General features: G+C 49.6%; 1 protein-coding gene and 1 non-coding gene across 2 annotated transcripts in view; one reads left to right on the forward strand and one right to left on the reverse strand.

Moving 5' to 3' along the window:
• Nucleotides 1–10,934: 10,934 nt before the first annotated feature.
• LOC130022868 (U6 spliceosomal RNA) lies at nucleotides 10,935–11,041 on the forward strand. The gene has a single exon (XR_008792327.1). It is a non-coding gene; the product is annotated as a U6 spliceosomal RNA (small nuclear RNA).
• Nucleotides 11,042–12,793: 1,752 nt separating this feature from the next.
• The window catches only part of BAALC (BAALC binder of MAP3K1 and KLF4), a 47,277-nt gene continuing 36,649 nt past the window's right edge, over nucleotides 12,794–23,421 (reverse strand). The window contains exons 2-3 of the mRNA XM_056110355.1: nucleotides 23,206–23,348; nucleotides 12,794–13,292 (exon numbers count right to left, since the gene is read on the reverse strand). Of these exons, the coding sequence (XP_055966330.1) occupies nucleotides 13,182–13,292; nucleotides 23,206–23,348 (254 nt within the window). The 3' untranslated portion in view covers nucleotides 12,794–13,181. The remainder of the gene's footprint in view (nucleotides 13,293–23,205; nucleotides 23,349–23,421) is intronic.

A 23,421-nucleotide genomic window follows, 5' to 3' on the forward strand; every position in this document is an offset into this window, starting at 1 on the left:
GTGTATCAGCAGCCTGATGGCAACGTCAGACTTTCAGATACCCCAAAATTGCTGCTGTGCCTTTGGCCAGACCCCAAAAACTTGGGGCAAAGTTTACCAAGAAAGTAAACGGCCAAAAGTTAGGTATGTGGGAAACACACCCACAAATCACCTCCGGCTCAGCTATATAATTGGAGGCATGGCCTCTCTGGTTCCTGATAGAACTGCTTAATGGCCATGATCCCAGAGTCTCAGAAACAAATCTCGGAACCCAAAGGCTTTTGGCAGAAATGCGTCCCGTTCCTGCAGTAGGTTACTGGCGCTGGGCCACTCCAGGTGGGAATAGGTTTCGTGCCTTGGCCTGTTCCCCCTGGCAGCCTGGTGACCACCATTCTCCAGAAGCCACTGGACAGTCAGGTTTGGGCCTGCAGTGACAAGACACACGGGGCCTCACCACATGGGGGTGGAGGCGACTCTTTCTCCCCATCCCAACGAGACCCCGAGTCACCGCCTACAAATGGCCTCTCTGGCTCCTGATCAAGCTGATTAATAGCCATGATGCCGGAGACTCAGAAACAAATCTTGAAACCCAGCGGCTTTTGGCAGAAATGCATCTGGACTGCATACAAGGTGGCTGCCGGCTCAGAGCTTATTGGAAAGCCAGGTATGAGCCGGCGGTGATGGGGCAACTACAGTCTCATGGGAAGGGCGGCGGTACCGGCTCATCCTTAACGACCTACTGAGGCCACGAGTTGCTCCCCACAAGCAGCTCTCTGGCACGGCCATGGCTCCAAAGGCAAAGGACTTAATCCAGAGCCCGGAAGCTTGCGGCAGAAAAATGAATGTACCATGCATTTAACTACGGCGCCATGCCTCCCCAGGAGGGAAGGGGTATTGCTCCCTTCCGCCTTTTCCCCCCTGGCAGCAAGGTGGCCGCCACCTCAGAGCGTATTGGAAAGCCAGGTATGAACTGGCGGTGAAGGGGCAACAGTCTCATGCGAAGGAGGACGATACTGGCACGTCCTTCACGCCCTACCGAGGTCATGAGTTGCCCCCAACAAGCGGCTCTCTGGCACGGCCATGGCTCCAGAGGCAAAAGGACTTAGTCCAGAGCCCAGCAGCTTGCAGAAGAAAAGTGAATGGACCATGTGTTAAACTACGGCTCCATGCCTCCCCAGGAGGGAAAGGGTGTTGCTCCTTTCCGCCTTTTTCCCCCCTGGCATCAAGATGGCCGCCGCCTCAGAGCTTATAGGAAAGCCAGGTATGAGCCGGCGGTGACAGGGAAACTGCAGTCTCATGGGAAGGGGGACGGTACTGGCACGTCCTTCATGCCCTACCCAGGTCACGAGTTACCCTCCCCCGAGCGGCTCTCCAGCACGGCCATATCACCAGACACACAGAAACCAATCTCATGTAGAGAAGAGTTAAGTAGAAATCATCTGCCTCACAGGCATTTGGAGGGGTGGGAGGGGGGGTATACTGGGGTTCTTGGTGGTGAAAAATGAGTACTGGTGAAGGGAAAGGTGTTTGATCATTGTATGAACGAGACTTAAACCTGAAAGCTTAGTAACGTTTCCCACAGTTATTCAATAAATAAATATATAAAGAAAAAATAAATTAAAAAAATTAAGGTGGAGTTCATGCCCAATTCAATCAGCTAATCAGTGGCTGAATAAATAGCAGTACTCCTACTGTTGGGATTGGGAGTTCCCTAGCCCTGGGAGGCGCGGAGAGACCAGATAGACACAATTCCTGCAGGAGTAAAAATGGGGTTTATTTAGACCAGCATGTTGGGGCTCCGCAGCATACCCCAAAAATGGGCAGTGGCTGAGAGCCCCGAACTTCTTCAAAGGGGATCTTATATAGGCCTTCACTGGCCGTTACAGCAAAGTCCGTGCATTTCATAGCCAATAGATTTGTAACAACATATACTTTCTTAACCAATCCATTTAAAAGTACCTCACTCCTTAGCCTATAGATTCAAAGATCAGCATTTACGTACATCGTACATCGATTGTCAGCACAAGCAAGGTTATAGCCGGAATCATTAAGCCTTAGGTAATCTCCCTTGACCATCCTCGTTTTGAGTTACCCAAGTCTGCAGGGTGCTTTAGTGAGACAATACACTCCAGGAAAGGGCAATTTCCCCCAACCACCCGCATCCTGAGTTATCCTTTACCCAAATCTGCAGGGTGCTTTACTGAGATAATACATTTCAGGAACACCTGAATCCTGTCACACTTGGTTTAGAAAGAAGTTATGCCCTGTTCACTTTCCAAGTCCCCTCTCCCCCAGGAGCAAAGCAGCCAAGCAGTTTTACAGAAAGCAATGTTTCAAGTTAGCTGAAGTACACAAAAATTTGATGCCCTAATATGGATTCTTTCACTACAAGGAAAAAAAAACCCATATACCCCACACTGTAAAGATCCACTCTCCTCTCTTGTTATGAATCTATAGAACAAAATGTCTAGCTTCAAAACATCCACTTAAACAATTAAGTCTTCAATCAGGTACCCCAGACTTAACCACACTGGATAAAGAGGGCCTGTGTCACACTTTTCGGGGCAGTCTTGATTTTTTTTAACTTTTTTATTGAATCACTATGAGATAGACCATTACAAAGCTGTTCATGATTGGGTTTCAGTCATACAGTGTCCCAACACCCATCCCTCCACAGTGCACATTTCCCAGCACCAGTGTCCCCAGTTCCCTCCCATCACCCCCATCCCTCACCCCCTGCCTGCCTTTCTTCTCTCCCTCCCTCTCTCTCTCTCTCTCTCTCTCTCTCTCTCTCTCTCTCTCTCTCTCTCTCTCCCTTTTTGGGCATTGTGGTTTGCAATACAGATACTGAAAAGCTATCCAAAATATCCCTTACCTACTTTTAACCCTCAGATCTTGTCCAGCATGATCATTCCCAGCTATTATTGTCCTTCTAATCTCTTCTCTGTCTTACCCACCCTTCGCTCAGCAATCTTGATTTTTAACTGAAGTTTGTTTATGCTCCACCCTGCTTCACAAAGAGTATCACATCATTCACACAAGCACATACACAAGAATCCCACTTAGATTCAGATGCAGAACCAGGGCTGGGAAAAACAAAGATCAGATAAAAGAAAACATTAATATGCAAAACCCCAGGGCCTGTGCCAGCGATTGTCTTCTATTTGTCTTAGGGCATCCGGAGTGCCCAGGTCCCAGGGAAGGGACATAAATCACATCACAAGACAAAGGAAGCAGACAACTTCCTCAGGACATGCAGACTTTGTCAAGGCACTGAAGTCTCAAAGAAATGTGTCATTTGAGGACTTAGAAGTTCACCCCAAGATGCACTGTGGACAACCATATTCACAAGGAGACACACTGTGGCTCACTTTCACTTTAACTCCAAAGCTGAGTAAATAAATATTAAGACTTGGGGCCCAGAGCTCAGTGAGTTGAGCACATGCTTTGTATGCAGGAGACTTGGGTTCAATCTCTCTGCACCACACGGTCCCCTAAGCATATCTGAGAAGCTCCCAAGCACCATGGGGTGTGGCCTCAACCCAGAAAGAAATTTTTGGGGACCAGAGCATCCACTCTAAGGATTCAGGCACAGTCTTTGTATGCAGGCAGCCTGGACTTAATCCCTGACTCTATGATTCCTGAGCACTGAGTCAGGACTGACTACCTCTCGGGCCTTCCATCAGGTCATTTTCTATCTTTCCACTTCTCACTCACTCCTGCTCCTCTTCCCTTTCCTTCTCCTCCTTAAAGCCCTGTTCCTCCCACCTCAGCTGATCTTGGGTCTTTGTCTGGCATCTCAGGTCACTTTGAGCCCCAGAGAAGTGCCCGGAGCAGAGTCACGTGCTTTCGGGCAGGGGACTTTGTTGCTTCCTGCACCAGACCCCGCCTTCCTTCACTGAGTTCATCTCAGGACATCCGGTGAGCAAACACAGGCCAGGTTCCAGCTAAGGAGAAAAGAATTGCACTGCAGCAGGCTAGGGGAGCATCTCCTATTGGTGACCTTTTGTCCAGTAAGGAGCTAAAATTGGGTCCAAGAGATAGTAGAGATGTAACGGCATTATCATTGTTTGCCTTGACCCCAGTTCAAACCCCAACGCCTCCTATGGTCCCTCAAGCCCCACCAGGAGGAATCCCTGGGCACAGAGTCAGGAGAAAGTCCTGATCACAGCAGGGTGTGGCCCACAAACCAACGCAAAAAAAAAAAAAAAAAAAAAAAAAGAAGTAAAGGAAAAGTCCAGAATGCTTCGAGTAGGTGTGATTGTGAATGGCGGTTCTGGAGCTGGGAAAGCAGCCCTCGTTGGTGTCAGAGGCCCGAGGCTTGGCCTCCTCCTGCCTTCCTCTTTGCCCATCAGCACCAGCCTGCCTCAATTAGTTGTTCCGTTCTCTAGGGGTTTAGCTCAGGCTTATAAAAATGGTCAAATGTAGAAATATCACCAGACAACACAAGTATTTATGACATTTAGTCTGAGCTGGTTTCATGTGTCAGGCAACTGTCAGTGACCTCATTTACTCTCTAGTCTAAGTCCAGCAAATGCTGCCTCCTTTTTCTCATGACAAAAGAGAGAATCTTAGGCTTAAAACCATATGGAGAAATAGTATCAGTGTTAAGGAGTTTGCCTTGCATGCCACCAGCCTGAATCTTCAATATCCCATGTGCTCCCCCACGCACTGCCAGGCAGTACCCCCCAAGCACAGAGCCAGACACAGTTCCTCAGTACTGCCAGGTGTGGTCTGCCATACTACCCACACTCTGACTTCATTAATTCATTCCAAATCACTCAGGCGGTAAGAGAGTCAAGGTTCAAGCTGAGCTTCCTACCTCCAAGCCCGTGTCCTTTCCTCTCCAGCAGTGATGCACAGCCCCGGTCTTAAGCCAACATCACAGGGAGGTGAAGGGGGATTTAAAAAAAAATGCTCAACCGCTTAGGCCCACTCCAACACAAGTCTGAAACTGTGATTCCACCTGGCATAAGCTTTAAGGATACCTTCAAGCTGCCTACATTATTCTAATATGCAGTGAAGGCTGAGAATCTCCTTATGCTTAATGTTGAATGTCACAGCTAGGAAAAGGAGCCAACTATTGCAGAGCCTAACTCATGTCTGACCAAGTTGCTACAACCACGGTCACGAACACGCACCGTTCTTTGGACACTTCTCTCCACCACACTGTACTTCCCGCTCCACTTGCCACTGAGAATCAGCAGATCCATCCTCTCCAGCTCTGCCGGGAAGCTGAGCACAAAGGCCCATGCTCCCAGGTGGCCGCGCTGTCGTCAAGGGAGCACTTGGACAGAGATGAAGAGAATTTGCAGCCTTTTGTGCAGTTCTGGGAGCCTCACGGCTTCTGCTGACCCTGGCCGGGGTGGTCCAGCAGCTCAGTTCCCAGGCATCTCGGGCAAACGTGTCTTAAAACTGGAGCAAAGGATTGAGAGCGCTTGAAGGGCTGGAGCGGGCACTTTTGCCTGAGCCAGAGAGCTGGGTCCTAAGCAGCAACACTGAATGTAGGTGGGTGTCCTCACTGGTAAGGTTGAGGTAAAAAATAAAATAGTAATATCCCATAAGACCATACATGCATTGTATACATGCATAATATATGTACATATATATGTGGGGGGGCTGGAGAGATAGTACAGTGTCTAAGGCACTTGCCTTGCACACAGCCAACCTAGGTTCAATCACTAGCACCCTATATGGTCCTCCAAACCCTTCCAGGACCAGGAATACTTCCTGTGCACAGCTGAGCACTGCCCCAAACATTGTACATCATATCACTGTATCACTGTCATCCCGTTGATTGTTGAATTACTTGAACCGGCACCAGTAATGTCTCTATTCCTCCCAGCCCTGAGATTTTAGAAGTCTCTTCTTCTTACTCATCTTTTCCCAATGATTGGAGACTCTTTCAGGGTCGGGGGAATGAGACCTGCTGTTGTTACTGTATTTGGCATATCAAATACACCACGGGGAGCTTGCCAGGCTCTGCCAATGCGGGCGGGATACTCTCGGTAGCTTGCCGGGCTCTCCGAGAAGCATATATTTATATATTTCTCTTTATGATTTGTTGCCTACTGTCTGAACCCCATCAGATATGGTGTAGTAATGTGGAAAATGGGTAGGAAGTGTCTTATAATGTGTCGCGTGGCCACTTTGCAGCTGCACAGTCCAGAAAGCAGCCCGGAGCATGGCGGTGGTTGGGTAGTGGAGGTCAGCTGCCGGGACTGGGTCCCTTGGGGTGGGGAAGGCTCTCACCCACCCCACAGCTTGGCACAGAGTCATATATATATATATATATATATATATATAGTGCTTGGCACTTAGTAAACATTTGACACATGACCATTCCTTGCTCCCTTTACTATGTTTCTGGAGCTGGGTTCATGTCTCTAAACAGCGGTATTTTACAAAATCTCAAACAAAACTTTTCTTTGGCAGGGGGTACACACCTCGCTGTACTCAAGGCTTACTCCTGACTCTGTTCAGCGATTACTCCTGACAGGCTCAGGGAACCATATGGCAGTGCCAGGGATTGAACCCAGGTCAACTGTGTACAAGGCAAGCACTCTATCTGCTATACTATTTCTCCAGCCCCTCACATAGAGCTTTTTTGTTGTTTTGTTTTGAGGCCACACCCAGTGATGCTCAGGGCTTACTCCTGAATCTGCACTCAGGAATCACTTCTGACAGTCCTTAGGGGACCATATGAAGTGCCAGGGATGGAATTCAGGTCAGCCACATGCAAGGCAAGAGCCCTACCTGCTGTGCTATATCTCTGACCCCTCAGATAGAACTTTTTAGGGCAGTAATTTCATCATAGTCACAAATAATGAAGTATTGTACAAAATGTACAAACATTTATCCGCTCCTTTCCATATTGTTTATCAACAAGCTATTTTCCGTGGTTATGGTAGGTCATCATTCAGACTTGGAAATGTGTTCTAAAATTCTCTCTCTAACTTTGTGAGCACTTAGTAAATTGCATGATTAAGGACAAACAAATGAATAGCCTCCTAATTAAGCATTTAGGCCCTTAATGCAACAACCCCATGACTGTTTTCCATGCATTAAGCACGCTGAGCAGAGCCCGTGATCCACTGTGTTCCAAGGGACGAAGGTTTGCTTCCAGGAGTAAAGTACTCTCCTCTCTCTGCAGACACACTGCTGACCAGGAGGGCGGGGCTGGGAACTCCAGAGACCTGGGCATTAAGGACAGGGTGGGTGCGTTTTTTTTTAAAACATGATGAAAGGGTTTCATTGAGGATTCAGGTAGCCCTGAAATGTTCCCATGAAAGCTGGAAGCAATTCCAGCAGCTCTGGGGATGGGGGCCAGAGGCAGAAAGAGAAAGTGGGACAAGCATTGTGAGGACCACAGAGCCTGGTCCGGAACACGGGAGCTGCGGAGACACAAGGGCTTTGAAAGGCAGCGGGCTGGGAAATGTACCCTTAGAAATGAGAGCAACCGCAAATTCAGAGTGAAGAAGAGTTTCCTTTTCCCTTTCATTCTCCCCAAAGAAGCCCACTCTGACCACTTCCTCCCCCTCACCAAGCCAGAGTAGGTGCTGTCCTGGGGGTTAAGAGCCAGTCTGCAGCCGCATAGACCCCTGCCTTGGAGAACAGCTTGAGAGGGGCAGGCTCTGAGCAGAGGGGGTCCGCAGGAGTGGACACCTGGCCTGGGGCTGCTGGCTTAGTGCACACAGGACACTCGGGGCATAGACTTAACACTTGGCAAAGCCCTCAATCACCAGAAAACAAGCCAAGGAGGACCAGAGCTATAACACAAAGGGTGGGATGTTTGCCTCATGCACAGCGGACCCAGGTTCTATCCCTGGATCTCATAAGGTCCCTTGAGCCCTCCAGGAGTGATCCCTGAGCTCAGAGCAAGAAGTAAGCCCTGAGCACCATCAGGTGGGGCAAAGGAAGGAAGGAAGGAAGGAAGGAAGGAAGGAAGGAAGGAAGGAAGGAAGGAAGGAAGACCGAAAACAAGCCAAGGAGGAGAAGGAGAATTTGGAAGAATCAGAAAGTCCCAAGAACTGGCAACAAGCTTCGTCCGTTTTTTTTTTTATCATTTTTATTATTTTATTCCTTTTATTCTCATGAACAACATGTCATTAAAAAATAAAGAAAAAAGAAAAGTTATCTTGATGCCATGGCTCTCCATGTACATTACTAATTATAATATCACAAGACTGAGGTCATAAAACAACATTAATATGTATACTTTATGTGCCCTATTACTTTAAAACACAAAGCAAGAGAGAAGGCATAGATTAACACCTATAGGATGTGGTAGAAAGATGCTCTAGTACAAACTTACATAAACTTAGAATCGTATGTTATCTTCTCTCCTTTTCTCTATAAATATTAGATGTTCACTGTGATAATATGTGTACAAAATCAGACTTTGTACACAAAATCAAAAACAAGCTTCTGTTTGGTTACGGCACTTGAGGCCAGGAAAGGAGAGGATGGGACAAGCAGAGGGGTGTGAGCAGGTCACACCCGCTTCCTGAAGACCAGCCCAGGGTGGGCAGGGGGAACAGGAGCAAGAGATGGTGCGGATCCACTCCTGCACTTATTTTCTTGTTTTTGAAGGAGACCAGCTTTGTGCTTCTCAGTACTGGGGGGTTTCTGGGGACCCAAGAATGCCCAGGAAAAAAAAACTCTAGTGTTGCTGGAGAGGCGGAGGAAAGACACTTTCACATAGGGGAATGCATTTTAAAGGGACAGAGACCAAACGAGAAGGCTCCCGGTCATCCTGCCCGGGGAGCTGCTTCACCCTCTGTGCTGTCTGCTGCTGCAGGGAGAGAGAGAGACAGCTTAGCCTAGGATGATGATTCATTAAAGGCTCAGCGCTGAGGACTCCAAGTCAGGAGAGAAAGAGACTTAGAGACCCATTCACTGAGAGGGTCTCTTTTATCCCCTAAAAGTGGGCTACAGCCTACATACATTCTTACTGGTGAAACAAGGGAGACAGAGCAAAAGGCAAACAATCAGTTCATCTTTCCCACATGGTACAGCCTTCAGATGCACAAAAGGAAAACTGTGTCAGTGTTTCCTGCCCATCTGCTGTGGTGTTCAGGTGCCACCTCCCATGCAAGCCCATCAGTCTGGTGGGCTGGTGGGTCCTTAATTCGGTTGGTGGGCCCTTAACTCCTCCCCTCTCTTCTTTAAGCTAGGGGTCAGTTTCAGTTTCCCAGTCCCCATTACATTTTCTAAGTTCTCATTACAGTTTCATAATTCTCATTACACACAGCTTCTTATTTGTCATTACACCTGTACTGACCCGTTGCTGCCTTAGTGGTTCACAGGTGGTGGTGGTGTGTGTATGTGGGCAGCAGGGGCAGGGGGTGAATCCTAGGCCTTTGGTCTGAGGCTGAAAATGTGACCCAGGCACCAACAGCCATGCCAGAGTGATCAGTCTCATCCACCAGCTTCTCCCGAGGGAAAGTGTGGCATTGGTTTTGCTGAGAGCCGTGGGAAAGCTGCCCCTCTTCGTCCTCTTTCAGGGATCTCAAATAAAGTCACCTGAGAGTCACTTCTGAATTTACATTTTCCCTTTTTTTTCTGCGGTGCTGGGGATTGAACCCACGCCTCAACATACAAACAAGACAAGTGTGCCAGCCCTGAGCCACCTTCCTGGTTCTCTCTTTTGAATTTCAAAGGAGTCAACTGTCAGTGCCCCATTGAGTAGCACTGCACGATAGCGCTATCCTCCCAGTAACGTCTCCGTTGTGAGACTTGTTGTCCATTGTGAGACTTGTTGTTCTGTGTTTGGCATATCGAATGGGTAGCTTGCCAGGCTTTGCTGTGAGGGCGAGATACTCTCGGTAGCTTGCAGGGCTCTCCAAGAGGAGTGGAGGAATCGAACACCGGTTGGCCGGGCCTGCTGGGTGCAAGACAAACGCCCTACCGCTGTGCTATAATCCACACTGTAGGCATTTGAAATACAGATTCTGTGGGGTCTTTGCTGGTTTTGCCAGTCAGGGAGAAAGCTGCAATAAATCAGGTAGCCCTGAACCACAGGGATCTGACCAGGTCCTTCAAACAGGCCAGGATGGACTTCTCTTTCCCAGGAAGAGATGCACATACTGGGGCCAGGGCCTGGGAAATTATCAGTACAAAACAAAAAAAAAAAAGTGCAAAGCCCAAGTTCACGAGCACATCTCCCACCCACAGGACTCCTTACATGGTCCATTTGCTAGTTATTCAATTAAAAGAGATTGCAAATGAAAACTCCACATTTTAAAGGGACAGCTGAAAGTCTCTGGAGCCTCAAACCGACCAAGCAAGAGTTCTCTTTTTCCTTTTAAGAATAAAAGGGGGACCTCTCTGGAAAGAAAGATGGCGGCCGCATGGGAGCCTTGTGGAGAGCAGGTCTGAGCCGGGGGTGGGGGCGTGACTGAAACGTCATGGGAAGGGGGCATTCCGGCCCGTCCTTCACGCCCTACCGAGGTCACCAGTTGCCCCCCACAAGCGGCTCTCTGGCACGGCCACGGCCCCAGAAGCACAGAAACCAATCTCTTAATTATCTGACTCTCAGTAGAAATACTTCCAGGGTTAATAAATAAAATAGCAGAAATCCAAAACCGTGCGACTAGCGGCTGCGTGACATCATTTAATTCTTGAACCCAGCTGTAGAAAGCAAATCATTTCACAATGCTTTTTCAGCATGGCTGATTGGGGGGGGGGGTGAAGTCTAAATAATAATGGTGCGACTTTTATCGAAACAATGAAGCTAGTCAAAGTAGACAGAGTGTTAACTAGAATTCATCTGCCCCACAGGCATTGGGGGTGGGGGGGTTTATTGGGGTCCTTCGTGGTGAAAAATAAGTATTGGTAAAGGGAAATGTGATTGATATTTGCATGACCGAGACCTAAACCTGAAAGCTTTGTAACTTTTTCCACAGCGATTCAATAAATAAAAACAATTAAAAAAAAAAAAGAATAAAAGGGGAGTGCTTACTTCGGCAGCACATATACTAAAATTGGGACGATACAGAGAAGATTAGCGTGGCCCCTGCACAAGGATGACACGCAAATTCGTGAAGCATTCCACATTTTGGGGAACATAAAGTAACAAAATAGGAGACTAACACCCAAGAATGGCCGAGATTAGTACCAGGAATTTTGCTCCATGGCTTGGAGGCCAGCCACACATGCTAGGGGAAAAGGGAGCTCAGATAGAGAAGGGAGCACCAAATAAAGGGTGGTCCCCTGAGCAACACCAGGAGTGATTCCTGAGTGCAGAGCCAGAAATAACCCCTGAGCATTGCCAGGTGTGACCCCCCCCCCCCCAAAAAAAAGAATAAAACGGGAAATGCCTCTTTGGTTGGACTCCACCACTTCATGACTGAGCTTTGCAGGAATGCTAAGCTGCCAACAATTTCAGGTATATGTGTGTTTTTTTCTTTTTGGCTAAAACCTCCAGGTCTTCTCAGGATGGGTGACCCCCACCAACACCTTCCCGTACTTCTGGAAGCCTCAGTAGTCACACTCATGTTCCCCCACCACTGCCACCTTGTAAGCACATCCACCAGCCCAGTTCCAGAGACTCATAAATAAATCTTTAAAGAGATTAGCTAACCACAAAAAGTTCTCATCTATCTGGTCCCACTCAGACCTCTGGGGAGAGCTCCACAGGGGCTGGAGCCAAGTTCCCACCCTGCCAAAGCCCTGGCAGCCACACTCACCCCAACCGCTGCCTCCATCCTCCAGCCAGACCGCCCAGTTAAGTATTATGGATTTTCTGGACTCAGAAGCAAAGAGTTTCCAAAGCCCCCAAGTTCCTGCATATGAACCCGTATATGTCAATAGTGGGGACCACAGAAACACACACGAGTAGGCTTCCTTGTTCTGCTCAACACCAACTTTATTGACATCAATAGGTACAACAGAAGCCCGATACCTTCCCAATTGCAGGCATGTTAACATTTAGAAAAATTTAAACATAATCATGCTACATGACTTCGTAGGGAAGTACTTCTGCCTTCACGGGTTCAAAGCTATGTTAGAAAATCTTCCTAACAAAACCACATGTCTCACAGGGAGCACATGAGTCTCAGGAGAAACTTGGGACTCTCTCAGGATTCTTGAGTTCCCAAGCTTTGTATAGAGAAGCCAAGGCAGCCCTGTGGATGCTGGATGGTCTCCCTCTTGCAGGCAGTGCTCAGTTTTTGAGAAACAGTTATAAAAGACAGATTGACCAGAGAAAACACTTAAGGACACAGTGTATGGAGCTGCAAAGTCATGGACACAGAACAGAAACCAATATCTGCTTGAGCCTTCCAAGGGGTATTCTGGGGCAGGTATGGGGACCACAACGAACTGTGTGACCTGGGGAACATCAGCATGGGGGACAGGGAGGGTAACAACATCAAGGCAGTTGAGAAGTACATGTGACTGGTCGTATTTTTTTGTTTTTGTTTTTTGAGTCACACCCAGCGATGTTTGGGAGTTAGTCCTGGTTCTGTACTTGGGAACTACTTCTAGAGGTGCTGGGGGAGACCATATGGGATGCTAGGGATCAAACCTGGGTCAGCTGCTTTCAAGGCAAACATCCTCCGCTGTCCTACTGCTCCAGCCTGTCATGTGACTGCTCCTCCCGCCCCCCCACCCCGCCCCGCTGCCCAAAGGACTCATGAGGGGTGTGAGGTGGATTTGTTTATGTGAACTTGGATCAGACACTGTCTCCTACTGAACCAAGTAAATGAGAATACGAGGGAACCACCCCATGTCCAGATTTTTCTCCTACACCTGGCCTGAAAGTTGGGTGAATAGTCAAGTCTGGGTCGGGGATTTCTCAATGACAAAACAACAAGAAGAACGACCCGGCCCAAATCATGCTCCCTATTTGGCTTCAAGGGCTGAGAACTGATGTGTGAGTCCTGTACCCAAGAACTCCTCTCCTGCTTTTCCTGAACTGGCCTGTGCCTTGAGCCCTACTCCACCCAGGACACGGTGCAGGAGCTGCAAAGAGGCTACTGCGTGGACCCTCTGCAGCCTGAGACCCGAGGTGAGGGCTGTGCCCGTGCATTTGTGTGGTGCGTGGGGGGGCTGAGGCAACCCCTCAGTACAGGCCACTCTGGGCTGCCAGGGGAAGAAGACCCTCCGGCAGCAGAGTCCCCCAGCGCTTGGCAATTCCTCGATGAACTCCAGTCTGTGAGGGGCACCCGGGTCTGTCTGTGTTTCTCATCCAACACCTGCTAGTCGACACAGTTCTTGACGAGCTTGACACTCCTGTCCATTGGTCGGATGCTAGTGGATACATTAACGGTGACTTCTTCTGTGGGTGTTCGCTTAGCGTCCCTTTTAACCTGTGGAAAGGGGGCACTGAATTACTGACAGGGCACTGAAAGGAGAGATGGTCAAAGATCTCTCAATGTACATTAATCTCCTGAGGGTAAAACAAATGGGTGCACATCCGGAGGTAGGAAGAGAGGCCGACAAGAACACACACACACACACACACACACACACACACACACACACACACAGGTGACACTGTTGAACTTCCAATAACAACCAAACACAGAGGCTGCTGGGAAGGCCTCATCAAACACTGCTGAATGAATGAATAAATGAATGAATGAATGAATGAATGGGCCCACTAAGGCCACCACTAGAGAATGGCGTGAAAAGGTTCACAGTCAGTTTGGCTCCAGCGATTAAAGCTGTGAGCTTTGGACTCAGACTTTGGTTCCAATGCTCCCAGAATTTCACTCACTGTAACTAACTGAAAAATTAGTTCTTTTCTAACCTCTCTAATCCAGACCTTTATCATCTGGAAAATGGACAATAGTAGGGGCCAAAGAGGTAGTGGAGGGGATAAAGCTTTGCATGCAACCCACCTAAGTTTGAATCCGTGACACCATATATGGTCCCCTGAAAACTAGCAGGGGTCACGCCTAGATAGAGAGCCAGTAGAAGCCCCTGAGCACCACATGGTACGGCCCACCATCCTCCCACCCCCAAATAAAGAAATAAATTAGTGCTCAGGGATCACTCTTGATGGACCTCAGGGGGTGATGTGGGGTGCTGGGAATAGAACCAAAGTCAGTCACGTGCAAAGCAAGCACCCTCCCATAGTGCGATTTCTTAAGCCCTTTTTATTTTACATTTTTATCCTGGACATACCTGGAGGATCTGGGGGCATTCAGGGCTACAGTAAGCAGTACTCAGGGGTCTGCAATGCTGGGGACTAGAGTCAGGGCAGTGCTCCATTTCCTGAGCTATCTCCCTAGCTCCCAGACCATATTCCAGGGACATCACCCCAACTATAGCTGCTGATAGCAATGCTATTTGCAAAATGACAGTGTCAGTCACAAAACCCAATTTAAATGGATAACCTTCTCACTCTCCCAAGCTGATGCCTATTAGCACCCCTGCTTCCGAGGAACAAGTCCTGGACAAGATGAGCTTCTGAATAAAAGCAAGTCAAGGGGCCAGACTAATAGTATAGTGGGTAGGGTGTTTGCCTCGTATGTGGCTGACCTGGGTTCGATCCCTGGCATCTCATACAGTCCCCAGAGCAACTCTAGGAGATATTCCTGAGTACAGAGCCAGGAGTAACCCCTGAGCATTACCAGGTGTGACCCAAAAAGCCGAAAAAAAAGGAAAAAAGAAAAGACAAGCCATGAATCTATAAGCCATCAGATCCAGAAGTTTCCACTGCATAAAAAAAAATGCATTCCCAACCAGAATGATAGAACAGCAAGCATGGTGCTTGCTTTGCATGCAATCACAACCAGCACTGTGTATGGTACCCTGAGCACCACCAGGAGTGATCCCTGAGCATAGAGCCAGGAGGAAGCCCTGAGCACCACCAGGTGTGGGCCCCTCAAAACAAAACAAAACAACATCCACCCCAAATCAAAGAAAATGCATCTGCTTTCTGACACTGCACTGTATTCCACAGAGCAAATAGAACTGGAACAGGGGTACTCTTGGGAGCATTTTACAAAGGAGAAACCTTCAAAGCTGAGGTTCATGGGGAGGTGTGTCTGCCAGGACAGGGTGGAGAATCTGGGCCTCACAACTGAGTTACACCCCAACTGAGGGGGGCAGGGCAGGACAATGGCAGACGATTTCTCTAGAAACTCTCAGACATGCATTGGGTTGGCCCTTGAGGAGATAAAGCACTTCAGAGACAGGGTCCATCATCCCCTCAGGGTGGGGGGTGGGCCTTTCAGACACCTCCTCGAGATCTTGGGGTCACACAGCTCTTCCTGTTGGGTGGAACTTTGAGCCCATCAAACTGTACCCCTCCCGCCCGCTTTCCCGAGTGATGGAGAAGAAAATGTGCCCCTCTTCAAATGACTGATGGCAGAGGAAGGAATCCTTGATCCCGGTTTAGCGATGAGTGAAGGTCCCTTTGGCACTTCTGTATGGCTCTGGTGGCTGTGTATGCACTCAGTCCTCCCCCCCACACACACACACTGCTGGGAACTGGGGATTGGGGGCACTCTTAGTTCTTATTAATGGGCAAGAATATCACCCAAGTTTGCCATGTTTCACACACCTCTTTCACTCCCACGGGTCTCACCCCCCATGAATCATCTGTCTCAGCCTTCTTTCTTTTTAAATTTTTTTACAAAGCTGTTCACGATTGGATTTCAGTCATACAGTGTTCCAGCACCCATCCCTCCACCAGTGCACATTTCCCAGCACCAGTGTCCCCAGGTTCCTTCCCATCACTCCCACCCCTCACCCCCTGCCTGCCTCTATGGCTGGTGCTTTTCTTTGATTCTCTGTCTCTCTCTCTGTCTCTCTGTCTCTGTCTCCCCCCCCCCCACTTTGGGGTATTATGGTTTGTAATATTGATACTGAAAGGTTATCCAGAATATCCCTTACCTACTTTTAACCCTCAGATTTTGTCCAGTGTGATCATTTCCTGCTATTATTACCATTCTGGTCTCTTCTCTATCTTATCTACCCTAAGCCCCCCACACACTTGTGGTTAGTTACAACCATTGACAAGTCTTTCTAACTCCTGTTTTCCCTGCCATGGATATTAGTCTTCTACTCTCTCTCTTTCTCCTCTCTTTCTCTCTCTCTCTACATATATATATATATATATATATATATATATATATATATATATCATGGTCACAGTCATGGTCCTCCCATTGTTCATCAATTTGCTTGAGCGGGCCCAGTAACGTCTCCATAATGAGACTTGTCGTTACTCTGTTTGGCATATCAAATACATCACGGGTAGCTTGCCAGGTTCTGCCGTACGGGTGAAGATACTCTTGGTAGCTTGCCGGGCTCTCCGAGAGGGGCGGAGGAATCGAACTCGGGTTGCCATGTTGGCCGCTTGTAAGGAAAACGCCCTACCGCTGTACTATCGCTCCATACACCACAAATGAATGCAGTCATTCTATATCTGTTCCTCTCCTTCTGGCTCATATAACTCAGCATGATACTCTCCATTTATAGGCAAATTTCATGACTTCATTTTTCCTAATAGCTGCATAGTATTCCATTTTGTAGATGTGCCATAGTTTCTTTATCCATTTATCTGTTCTCAGATACTCAGGTTGTTTCCAGAGTACTGGCTATGGTAAATAGTGCTGCAGTGAACATAGGAGTGCAGATGGTGTTTCTGGTGTGTGTATTTGTGCCCCAGAGTATATTCTCAGAAGTGATACTGTCTCGGTCTTCTTGATGCAGATTCTGGGAGGGAAAGTCACACCTCAGCTACTGATTCTCCAGGGAAGCTGCTCGCTCGCCTGTGAACCCTCCTGAGGCCCCCAAGCATGTTTCTCTCTGAAGGCTCTGAGTGCACCCATTGCTCAGGGAGGTCTGAACTCAAGAATAAAAGCTACAGGGGCTGGAGCCATAGTACAGTGAGGAGGGTGCTCACCTTGTGCGTGGTCAACCTGGGTTCAATCCTCAATACCGCATATGGTACCCTGAGCCCTGCCAGGAGTGATTCCTGAGTGTGGAGCCAGGAGTAACCCCTGAACACCGCCAGGTGTGGCTCCCAAATAAATACAGCTCAGCAGACTCACTCCCGCGCTGTGCTCCCCAAGTAGAAAGAAATGTTCTCTGCTTTATTTTGTCACTTCTACTCTATCTCTACCTAGTGCCGGACCCTTTTCCAGTCCCTTGCACTCATTGAAGAAAAACACAGTTCCCAAGATACCTTAGAACAGCTCCGTTTTCTGTAAATCTAGTTACCTAGTTTGTTGTAAACAGTCAAGGCAGGGCAGGGCTGGGGAGAGAGCACATTGGGCCGGAGCACTGGTCTGACACACACAAGGCTCCAGGCTTAATTCCTGACACCTCGTGGCCTCCCAAGCACCAATGGGTGTAACGCTGGGCACCCCCAACACTGTTGGGGAGGTCTGTCCCTTACCAAAAAAATCAATAAATCAGTATGCAACTTGGTAAGAAATTTAAATCATAGAAAAGGGCCCTGTAGGCAGATTTGCCAGGCAAGACTTGCTCCCCAGAGGAACTACTGCTCTCTGCTCTCTGCTCTTTGCTCCTAGTTTTGGTACTTGCCGCCCATCCTAAGCAGATCGAAGAGTCTGGCCATCTGCCTCTCTCTCCTGCCGTGCATCACTGCCTCCTCCCTCAGGGACCTGGAGATCACACAATTTCCGATCGGGATTGGATATGTATTTGCTTCCTCTTTAGTTTCTTCATCCTCAACAGTAAGTCACGAAGGTGGGACCCAGTGTGTTGTGACCGGGACAACCCCAGGATCACAGCAGTGCCAGTCACACAGGAACTACCCAATGAACGGTTGGGTGAAGGGCAACAAGGGACGACAGTGCTACATATATAGATAGATAGATAGATAGATAGATAGATATAGATATATATAGATATGTCACTATTACTGTCCTCCCGTTGTTCATGTAGTGATATAGATACTGTATATATATATATATATATCACATATATCACTGATAAATATCACAGTTATATCTATATATATCAGTGATATATATGTGATATATATATATATCACTGTATCACTGTCATCCCATTGTTCATCGATTTCCTTGAGCAGGCACCAATAATGTCCTAGCCCTGAAATTTTAGCAAGTGCCACATTGGAGGATCTTTCAGGGTCAGGGGAATGAGACCCATCATTGTTACTGGGTTTTGGCATATTGAATATGCCACAGGGAGCTTGCGAGACTCTGCCATGTGGGCAGGATACTCTTGGTAGCTTGCCGAGTTCCCCGAGAGCAAGAACTAGACTCATGGTCTCATACTTCCGGGAGCTTGGTTTTATAGTCTCTGGGTCTTTGCTGTTGATGGGATTACACAGCGCCGGGTGTGTGTGGGGGGGTGGTTGGTGGGTGTAACACCTAGCTACTGGAAGATGGGGGATCTGGGTGGAGGATGCCCAGTCCCAATCTGAGCAGGCTTGGAGATCTCAGCCCCGGGTCCCGCACACCTGGGTTCCTCTGCCGGTTCCTTCATGCGTGAGGCTCATCCAAGTGTGTGGAGAGTGTTCTTAAGCATGGCTGTGGCGGTTATATATATTATCAGTGTATCACTGTATCACTATCATTCTGTTGGTCTTCGAATTACTCAAGCAGGTGCCAGTAACATCTCTATTCCTCCCAGCCCTGAGATTTTAGCAGCCTCTTCTTACTTTCTTTTCCCAATGATTGGAGGCTCTTTCAGGGTCAGGGGAATCAGACCTATTGTCGTTACTGTATTTGGCATATCAAATACACCACGGGGAGCTTGCCAGGCTCTACCCGTGCGGGCGGGATAGTCTTGGTAGCTTGCCGGGCTCTCCAAGAGGCATAAATGGGTAGTAAGTATCTTATCATATGTCACGCAGCTTCAAAGGTGGCTGATGAGGAGATTTTCTGGTGCCGGCAGGGTGTTGCTTATGGGTGTGATCCCTGAGTCACTGGAGACTGGGGGAAGCAGGCAGAGGATCTCTAATCTGGATCCCCATTGAGTCCAGAGTCCAAGGTCACAAAGTTCCGCATTATCTGGGTTCCATGGGACTTCATTCTTGCATGAGGCTTGGCTTCAGCATACGGAAAGCGGCCTGGAGCATGGCGGTGGTTGGGTAGTGGAGGTTGGCTGCCGGGGCTGGGTCCTTTGGGGTGGGAGGGGGCTCTCACCCGCCCCACAGCCTGGTGCGGAGTCCCATAACATATATGTTATATATGTTGTACATACATAACAGGAAAAGAAATGAGTTAGAAGGCTTAATTTTCATGCATCTTATTTTTCATAACTGAAAACATTTTTATATGCGTGTATTTTTTAAATAAAAAAATCTTTTTTTCGATTTTGATGGCCAAACCTAGCTGTGCTCATGGCTTACTCCTGGCTCTGTGCTCAGAGATCACTTCCCGCAGTGCTTGGGAGACCATACCTCGTGCTGGGGATCAAACTCGGGTCGGTTGTGTGCAAGGCAAGTGCACTGTTATGTGCACCCACTGTACTATCTCTCCAACCCCAAATTAAAATTGTTCTGTATTGATGAGTGCATAGTCAAGCCCACGCTCCATGTAAACTCTTTGTTGTTCTCTTTCGGCTCTGGGAAGGAAGAGTTGCAGTTGGGCATTAGTTGCAGTCAGCCCACTGGGCACAACTGCCCATGCAACCCTGTGACCACTTCCTGTGTGCCAGCTGACCAAATCCCTGCTTCCCGCTGAAGCCTGTTGACCAGGAGGGGAACGTTGCCAAGGGCTCAAGATTGTTGCATAGAGGGTGTTTTGGCTCACAGGAACTAGACTTTTTCATTCTCTCCTCCTTTCCAGAAGACTCAAGACAGTCAGGTGTGCTGCTGCCCCCAAGATACTTCCCTCCTTTCAGTTGGTAATAACCCTTTGACTGTCCACAAATGCCATGAGGAATTCATTTGCTTCCCCCTCAGGAATTTTCGTGTCATCACTGGAGATCAGTTAAGACTTGTTTAGTCTCAGTTCTACCAGAGACCCACATGCTCGCTCCCAAAGGCGAGGTTCGACCATGAGAAACTCCCAAACCCACCTCCACACAGCCCACAGCCACAATGCACAGGCAGGGGGCTCGGCCAGGGGCTTCCCTCACAGTCCTGGGTCCCTTTGACCCTGTGCCTTAGAAGGATATCAGAACTCGCTCAGGGAAATTCCCAGGCTCCATCAGATTAGTCATCAAACGTGAAGTGGGGGCACCAAAGGGCCCCCAGGAGGGAGGGAGAGCTGAAGGCATGCCAGAGCCTTAGGCTGGTCAAGAGCACAAGGCCAATGGCTGCAGCGATAGCACAGCAGGGAGGGTGTCTGCCTTGCGCGTGGCCAACCAATTGCACGTGGTTCAATTCCCAGCATCCCATACGGTCCCCTGAGCACTGCCAGGTATGACCCAAAAAGAAAAAAAACTTAAAAAAAGAACACAAGACTAGGAGCAGAGAGAGAGGACAGCTGGCAGGGCACTTGCCTTGCACACAGCAGACCCGGATTCCATCACCAGCATCCCGTATGTTGCCCCCAAGCACCCATGAGTGATTCCTGAGTGCAGAACTGGGAGTAACCCCTAACCATGGCTGCGTGTGGCAAAAAGAAAAAGAAAAAAAACCCACAAGGTCAGAACCAGAGCAACAGTACGGTGCAGTACAGTACTGCTTGCCTTGCGTGCTGCAGACCCGGGTTCCATCCCCCCTTTGGAGCCCTGAGTCTGCCAGAAGTGATCCTGAATGGAACCAGAAGTAATCCTGAGTGTTGCCAAGTGTGGTCCCCAAACCAACAAAAAAGAACTACTGGGCTCCTGGAGGAGGTGGGGTTTCTGGACACACAATGGTTGCCAATGAAGCCAGCCCCCAGCCAAGAACTCAGTCTGCTGGGCAGCACAGCTACAGACATTTCTGGGGAAGAGGGACTGCCAGCAGGGGGGCGGGGGGGGGCAAAACAAGAGAGAGAGCTTGCCCAGCAAGCCGCTGGGCTCCAATGTGTGAAAGATTGTGGCAGCCACGTTCTTTTGCCAGGTGGTACCTATGAACTCAGGGAATGAGACTGGCTTGTAGGAGCCGTGGGCAGGAAACGAGCAGGTCTGCTGCGACTCAGCACTGGATAACGTGTGGCTGCTCCAGCAACACTAGAGCCCCTTGTGGCCCTTCACAGGGCTGTGGGCCGGGGGCCGGGGTGTGTCTGATAAACAGCAGGTGCCCCTGACTCTTAATGGCCCTTCTAATGTCTTTCTAGCCTGTTCCAAGCCTACAAACACACTGTTCGTTGGTTCAGTGTTATCTGACTGTCCTCCTCTGCCCTCTTCACATTGGCAGATACTTCCAAGAGAAGGACAGGTGTGCCCTCTCCGCTGTGGGATCCTTGGCACTCCCGCGGGCACCTCACTGGGCTCAGGGGTGTTGGATGGATGGAGCCCAAGAGCGCGGCGGGGAGCAGATGAGGAGAATGTCCTGGCCTGGCCAAGGTTGCCCGTAGGACACTAGTTTGTGACCACGTGGAAAAGCTTTGGGGGCAGGGATGGGAGGGAGAATGCATGGGAGCAGTCTCTTCCAGAAAAGGAACATTTTAAAAATAGTTCACCCTGGTGGCCCGAGACCACAACTCCAGGGGAACACTGTGAGGTGAGACCAGGTCATCCTGGTGAAGCAGAAGCAAGCTGTGGAGATGGTGCAGGAGCAAAGTCTCTTGTCTTGCATGTAGATGGTTCTGGTTTGATCCCTGGCACTGCAGATGGTCTCCCAAGCCCTCCTAGGAATGATCTCTGAGCACAGAGCCAGGAGTAAGCCCAGAGCACTGTGGGACGTAGTCCCAAAACTAAAGAAGAAAAATTAAATCTCAAATAGAAAGATGGGAGTGGAGGTACCGGGATCCCCAGGAAGGTGCCCGCTACCCTTTAAGTCATTCCCTGTCCCTAGAAATGGTCTCCTTGGGGTGATTCCTGCAGCTGGGAGTAGGGTTGCCGGAGATGGCTCTGCTGCCAGACACATCTGTTAGAGGCAAACTTTCCTGGAAAGTTGCCGCTTAGTTCAGAGAACTTTTGTCATGGTCATTGAGGGGCTCAGACTCTCTGGCGGCTGGAGACAGGTGTGGAGGTTGGGGAGGGGGTTCTCAGGATGCAGAGACCAAGAAAACACCAATGTTAACTGTGTGCGGCTTGAGAATGCGCTGGGCAGCTTCCAGATCCGGCTTTGAAAAGTTACCGCACAGCCATGGTTCTCCCAACAGTACAGCAAGCGTCGCAGGGAAGCTCATCAGGCATCATGGCGCTGCACGGGGCAGGGGTGCGAGGGGCTTACTCAGGTGTGTTGTTCCTCAATCAGGCGTGGATGATGGCGGTCATGTCTCTCTGGTCACTGGTGGGCGTGACATCACTGGCCAGGTGTGTGGAGTTATTGAGTAGGGGTGTGTGGGTACTTGGCCAGGTCTGAGGGGTTATTGAGTAGGTGTATGTGAGTCACTGGTCAGGTCCGAGAGTCAGTGGGGCAGGGTGTGTGGGTCATCGGCCAGCTGTGTGGGGTCATTGAGAAGGAGTGTGTGGGTCATCAGCCAGGTGTGCAGGTTCATCAGCCAGGTGTGCGGGTCATTGAGCAGGGGTGTGTGGGTCATCAGCCAGGTGTGCGGGGTCATTGGGCAGGGATGTGTGCTCACTGTCAGGCTCTAGACTCACTGACCAGGTGCGTGTGCTCATTGTCACATCCTGAGGGATCCCGGAGTACAGAACCAGGAACAGCCCCTGGGCATAGCCAGGTGTGGCCCCAAACCACCGCCCTCTCCGAAAAGAGCAAGAACCAGTAATATGGGTCATGGAGGTCTGGAGGGCATAAAGTCCCACCTGGCAGTGCTTAGGCTGACCCACGGCTCTGCACTCAGAGATCACTTCTGGCAGTGCTCAGGGGACGCTGCGGGGCTCCAGGATGTGAATCAAGTCAGCCTTGCCCTCCCCACTGACTATCACTCCAGCCCCTCTGATCACACCACTCTGCTTTCTCCCTGCCTGGCAGTCCTCAAAGGATGGCCGAAGGAACCCCAGCCCTGGGCTGCTTTCTATAATCTGCCCAGGCCCCATGGCCCAGAAGGCGAGCACAGTACCAGAAAGGCCGGTCTTGGAGCAAGATGGGATTCAGGGTGATACCCAGGACCACACTGCAGACCAACCAGCCAGGGCTTGCAGTGGGGCTGGGGGCAGGAGGTGGGGGGTAGGAACCTGCTGTTTTGTCTGCAGTGATTGTCCCTTGGAGCTGGCATCCCCCACGTCCGCCCTCCCTCCCTGGTGGGTTCTGTGGCTCTGCCCTACCTCTGCGGAGTGGAGGCCGGGGCCGAGGCCCTGTGGGTGCGGGCACTGCGTTCCACAGCTCATCCTCTTCTCTGAGCTGGAGATTGCCCCAGGGGCTGCAGAGCGGGGTGCGCCGGTGGAGGCCAGTCCATCTTCCAGCGCACCTGGGGGAGGGAGAGAGCGGAGGGGTGTTGCTGCAGCCTCACCCAAGAACCCCCAGAGCACGGGGGTGGGGCA

The sequence above is a fragment of the Sorex fumeus genome, unplaced genomic scaffold (genome assembly GCF_029834395.1).
Source record: "Sorex fumeus unplaced genomic scaffold, SorFum_2.1 ptg000002l, whole genome shotgun sequence".
Taxonomy (NCBI): domain Eukaryota; kingdom Metazoa; phylum Chordata; class Mammalia; order Eulipotyphla; family Soricidae; genus Sorex; species Sorex fumeus.